Source organism: Ochotona curzoniae, unplaced genomic scaffold, assembly GCF_017591425.1.
Source record: "Ochotona curzoniae isolate NIBS_2020 unplaced genomic scaffold, NIBS_Ocur_1.0 contig_3819, whole genome shotgun sequence".
NCBI classification, from domain to species: domain Eukaryota; kingdom Metazoa; phylum Chordata; class Mammalia; order Lagomorpha; family Ochotonidae; genus Ochotona; species Ochotona curzoniae.
The window spans coordinates 961,905-967,698 of NW_024466004.1; the positions used below are offsets into that span (position 1 = coordinate 961,905).

Sequence of the window (5,794 nt, forward strand, 5' to 3'; positions counted from 1 at the left end):
CTCGCTGAGCAAAGAAAAATCCAAACAGGTGCTGCCATGCCAGGGCTCACATAACCATGTGTCCTCCACCTTGTAGAGCCCTGGCAAGGCAGCACCTCCAGTTACCCAATGTTTAGTAAATCACGGGAAAGAGCCCAAGAAAGCTACATCTCTGCCATGGTGCTCGGCATGGCTGGCCTGGAGCAGCTGCCCAGCTTGCGTGCAATATCACCAGGGACAGCACCCTGCTGGAAGGTGCGAGATAGGGCTGAGGAACAATGCCAAATACAGCAACAAGTATAGCAGTCAGCTACACAATAAAGACACAAAGCAGTGCTTGTGGCTAGAGGTTTATTTAACACAAAATAATCTCCATGTTTACTGAGGTGGCTGCCCACGTCCACGACCAAATCCACCTCTCTGCAAGAGAAAAAGCATCAGCATTAGCATCATACCCAACTCCACCTCTTCCACAGCTTTAACATTGTAGCTCTGTTGCAGAGAACCCCTAAACATCACAGCTAGCAGAGTGCAGGCCATCAGCCTGAGCCTGGCCCTTCGGTCACATTCCACAGCGAGGCTCCCCGCACTGCTCATGTGGGAATCACAGCCACCTGGAGTATACAGGGATGCAGCTGGTACAAGAGCAGCCCCTGTTTTCACCATAGTCACACCTCCAAGCTGACAGGTGAGGACTCTGACTGATTGTGTGCCATCAAGATCTACCACAAATGTCCCACAATGGCACGCCAGCTCCCCTTGTGAGCACGGGACCCAGATTAAACTCACGGCTCACCTCCATAAGCTGTGCCAACCTACACTGGGCCTGGCCATGATCCTAGCATTTCTGAGACTATGGCCGCTTTGATCTTAGAGCCCACCCTTCTTACAGCATTTAGTTCAATGCCAGGATTCACCAAAACCAATTCAATCAACTATGGCCCATGTTAATTCAGCAAAGAAAACCAGTGTTTCACATGTACTGATGTGTAACATCCTGAAATGGATTACTGAAATGTAATTTTACAGTCATACTGCATCAATGTAAAATTGAGAACTGGAGGTTATCTAGGGAAAAAATGAGAGGGGACAAGACCCACATCCCCAGAACTTGCACAGCCACCAGGCTGAGCTACACAAACACCAGCAGGTGGAAGGGAAATGGGGGATACTCACAAACTGGAACTCAGTTGCTGACCCAGCCCCGGCCTCGGCTTTCTTGTCAGCACCAGCTGTAAAGAACAACATAAGAGTATTCAGAATGGATGCAACTGGAAATTATTATGTAATAGCCAATCCCCAGGACAAATCTCACATTCTCTGATGCACAGTATTATCACAGAATACAAGAAAATACAGGAACAAAATGGATACCACGTGACTTGATTGTTTGTAGTGCCTTATTCCACACCCATGAAACTGGCCTTTCTATTTTTTACTAGTGGAACATTATGGTTAGTGGTGCATTAAGCCTGTGATTACAGGATGGATTAAAATTGTGATTTTGCAAAATAAGAATGAACCAAAAAAAGGGAGGGGGGAATTGGGTTGAAGGAGGTAGAAGTCTGGCTACCATACAGTCATAGTTGTGAAAACCTCAACTGGCTCCCTCGGTGGTCCCTGAGGACCCTCACACCTCCCATCACACCTCCCATCACTGCCCTACTGAGCCTGTTAACCTCCCAGCAAAGCAGCAGGAGACAGTCCCATGGGAGGCCTGGGAGATGGAAGGGCCGTCTCTAGGCCTCGAGTTTTTCTCCCGACTGTGTCTGCCACAGGCCCTTGGCTGCCACGCTCACTCCTGGTGACTCAGATGCTTTGAACAGCTCCTAGTGTCCTCCCCACAGGGGGCACTGCCAGCGGGAGAGCTGAAGGGTTGCATTCCAATGGCTGCCCTGCAGTGTGCAGGCCCAGTGGTAAACACAGGTCAGACTGCTACAATTAGTAAAAACTTCATTTATGTCCTATTTGTCACAACTAACGGCTTTACAGAGTAACTCAAACAAGAGTAAACCTTACCAGGCTAACATTCAGTCTCCCACCAGGCCACTGTCCTCAAGATAAGGCTCTGCGTACAGCACCCCTCCCCCACAGCCACAGGGGCTCCCTCACTTCTGCGTCCCTAGGCTTTAGTCTTCCCTCCACAGCACCCACCACATGACAGATTTTTTTGTTCAATGGGTTCAGGGGCTGCGGGTGGGCAGTGTGGTGGTCTAGTAAGCTAAGCCTTTAACTGCAGCACTCCTGTATACACATCTCAACTCCCTGTACCCAGCTCCTGACTTCAGACTGGCTCAGCTCCAGCCACTTAACCGTGGGACTCTGCACCTGCATGGGAGACCAGGGAAGACTCCCGGCTTCAGATTGGCTCAGCTCTGGCCATTGCAGCTACTTGGGGAGTGAACCACAACAGGATCTTTCAAATCCTCCCCTTGCACCAGGATCCCATGAGTGCCCACCCATGTTCCAGCTGCTCCACATCCCATCCAGTGGAATGGGAAAGCAAAACAGAATGGTCTAAAACCTTGGGATCCTACACCTGCACGTGAGACCTGAAAGAAGCTCCTATCAGCTCAGCTCCTGCCGCTGTGGCCATTTGGGGAGTGAAACTATGGACAGAAGATCTGTCTTCCTCTCTGTAGATCTTACTTTCTAATTAAAGAAAAAAAATAACCCGTAATGGCTTTGCACTAACAACAAAGGTTGAGGTGCGAGCAGTCCTGCCCTCAAAAGCTCATGAGGTTTTGCTCCACAAATCAAAGATCAACTGAAGTCTCCTGTGTATTCAGCTCCTAATCAGCACTTGCCCTGTCACTGTGTAAGGGCTGCTGATTCAGACTGAAGACATTCACCTCTCTTGGTCACCCTGTCATCCCTACAGGGCCGACGCATTACTCACGGGGCACAGCACTCCGTCTGTAAGTGTCTCTGTCGGCTTCTCCTCGCGTGAGCCTTGCAGGTCGCTCCCCCTCCAGGCCTACAAGGCAAACCACACGGTGAACACAGGACAATCTGCAACTCCACCTCTTAAGGCCCAGAACATGTGCACTGACATTCTCAGCCTGTTGGGCCCACTAAAACCTTTAGGTATCTACAAGCCATCTACAAGATCAAGAGTCCTTTAGTTTCTATCTTCTCCATACCCCCCGCCAGGCTGTGGGATCCAGCAGAGCGCCTTTCCACAGATCTCGACACAGAAAACAGAACAGTATATGCTTACAAGCCAAACACATCATCCTATACCTAAACCACTCCTAGATCAACTGTAATACCAGGACAACCTTAACACCCATTTTCACTTTATGCTTAGTAAACAATGACCAAAGCACTGCACACGCCCGCAGCAGGAGCAAGCCCTCCCCAGAGTTTTATTCCTCAGTTGAATCCAGCCGCAGAACTGTGCTTTGATATACTAGGCCAACTGCCTGACGCAACAGCTTAAAAATATAAAGCTGACAAGTACTAACTCACCTGCTAAAAACGCTAGCACGTAACTAACCTAGAATTTACTGGGAATCTGTTCATGCTTAAAAACAGGAGCCCCGAGTCCCAGCCAGATCAATTCAAGCAGAGGCAGAATCGCTGCTCCAGATCTGGATCCCACCCGATGGCCAGACTCCCTCAGGGAGCTTCCACCCTCCCAGGAAGGCCTCTCACCCCCCCCAACCTTCACAATCACGTGTGAGGAGCCACCCCCTTGCCAAGAGGCAGCTGTGAGCCAGCAGTGACCTCAGGCGTCAGAAGACAAGTCCCCACCCTGTACACCCACCCTGACATAAACATCTGTCCTTCGTCCAACACCATCATCTTTGCTCCCACTGCCAATGAGCACACAACAGTGCTTGGTCCCACAAACCACGACTAGCTTTGCTCTGGACTTCAAGACAAGCACAGGCTCCTTCTCTTGTGACTCTATGATAGTTACTCAACGCTCCAGGACACCAACGCTGGAGCAGGCAGTCAAGCTCGGAGTCCTGTCTCTGCAGTCCCATGCCAGGGGGTTGGAGCCTGACCAGTTCCCCTCTGGCCCCGACGTGCACACCCACCTTTGGGTCGAGGCCTGCCGGTCTCGGGGCGGCTGCGGCGCAGGGTGGCGGGCACGATCTCGGGGGGCAGGTGCAGGTAATCGCGGAGGTACTGGATGCCCTCGTTGGTAAGGTACCAGTAGAAATGTCTCCAGGCGAACTGCTCCTTCACGTAGCCTCGGGACTTGAGGGACTGCAAGGCAGGAGAAGCACGGTTAGCAGCTGGCCGGGAGCGCGGGGCCGGACGGGGCAGGCCGCACAGCCCTCCCTCGCGCACCTGCATGGCCTTCATGACGTGCAGGTTGGGCACGTTCTTGTCCGCCAGCTCCGGGTGCTTGGGCATGTGGACGTCCTTCTTGGCCACCATCACTCCCTCCTTGAAGAGGAGTTCGTAGATGGCAATCCGGTTCTTCTTGGGCATCAGCATCTGCGAACGAGGAAAGGCTGGGTCAAGGGCCGGGGAGGAGGGTCCCTGCAGGGCTGGGGGACTCGGCTCCGCACCCCGAGGGACCGCGCGGCTGCACCCTCACTCAGTCTGCACCTTGCAGGGACCGTGCAGTGACACCCTCACCCTCCGCACCTCGCAGCACCCTCGGGCCCGGAGACCACCGCCGCTGCTTCCCGACACGCAGCCAGGGCTCAGGCCTTCGCCCCCAGGCCGCCTTCGGCGCGGACTCACCTCCCCTCCCGTCCACCGGATGTCAACCTTCGCCCTCCCGCCGCCCCACTCTGCCCGGGGAAAGGCGCCCCCAGACCCTCCCGCGACTCAAAAATACAGACACGGAGGGGCCGCAAGAGGGCCCCCCTCCCGGGCCTGCAGGAGCCGGGCCGCCACGGCGGCCGGACGGCCCGGATGGGCGCCGATGGAAGGCCAAGACCAGAAGCACTCACCGCGGCGGCTGCTGGGCTCGAGGGCGACGCTGGAAAGGAAGGGGCATGCGCGGCGCGGCTTCTCTTCCGGGCTGGCGAGGCTCCGCCCCCGCCGCCAGGACCCCGCGCTGCCTGAGGTGGCTTCGGCAGTGCCTGAGTGACCTCCTGGTGCGCACGCGCGACACTTGGAGCTTGGCGCCTGCGCGTTTTGTCAGTCACTCGTCTTATTGGTTCAAGTTGGAACAAGGGTTGGTTCTTCTCGGCCCATAATTTAATTTACCCTACAAGTAATTCTTACTTGCTCTTTGACCTAGAAAAAGAGCACGCATAAAGATAAAGTAATAATGTCACAATATCATAACAGCGAGGTGTTTTAGGATATATGCTTCCCAAATCATACACTCAGATCAAAGTAGTTTTAACAGAAACAGAATGTTTTTTATGTATGCTATATACAAAATGTTTGTAAGCTAGGAACCTAATAATGTGTGTTAACAGCTGCAATTTTAGTAACTGCTGAAGTTCCCTGGTGAATAATCAACATTCTACAATGAGCATACATTTTTGAAGTTGTCCACTATTTTTTAAAGATGAATTTTTTGTTGTTGTTGGAAAGGAAGACTTACAGACAGAAGGAGAGAGAGAGCTTGCATCTGCTGGTTCACTCCCCATATGGCAGCAACTGCTGGAGCTGCATTGGTGTGAAGCTAGGAGCTTCTAGGTCTCCCACGAGGACGCAGGGCCCCAGGGCTTTGCAGCATCCTCCACTGTTTCCACAGGTCATAGGCAGGGAGATGGTTGGGAAGTGGAACAGCCAGGATTCAAACTGACACCTGTATGGGTCACAGGTGCTACAGGTGAAGGCTTAGCTGATGGCCCCTTATGCCATGGTACTGGCCCCAAGTGACTTTGAATAATGT

The 5,794-nt window shown here is 52.8% G+C and overlaps 1 protein-coding gene across 3 annotated transcripts; it reads right to left on the reverse strand.

Annotated features, from left to right (window-relative positions):
* Positions 1-316: 316 nt before the first annotated feature.
* Positions 317-4,974, reverse strand: RPS10 (ribosomal protein S10). 3 transcript variants are annotated; one of them, XM_040983218.1, is made up of 6 exons: positions 4,896-4,974; positions 4,282-4,431; positions 4,026-4,197; positions 2,879-2,956; positions 1,156-1,211; positions 317-399 (listed from the first exon to the last, which is right to left on the reverse strand). In XM_040983218.1, the coding sequence occupies exons 2-6, from the start codon at positions 4,429-4,431 to the stop codon at positions 358-360; spliced, it is 498 nt and encodes a 165-aa protein (XP_040839152.1). In that variant the 5' UTR covers positions 4,896-4,974; the 3' UTR covers positions 317-357. The 3 variants fall into 3 exon arrangements, with proteins under 3 accessions (XP_040839152.1, XP_040839153.1, XP_040839154.1); XM_040983219.1 differs by lacking the exon at positions 4,896-4,974 and adding an exon at positions 4,516-4,521; XM_040983220.1 differs by lacking the exon at positions 1,156-1,211.
* Positions 4,975-5,794: the final 820 nt, after the last annotated feature.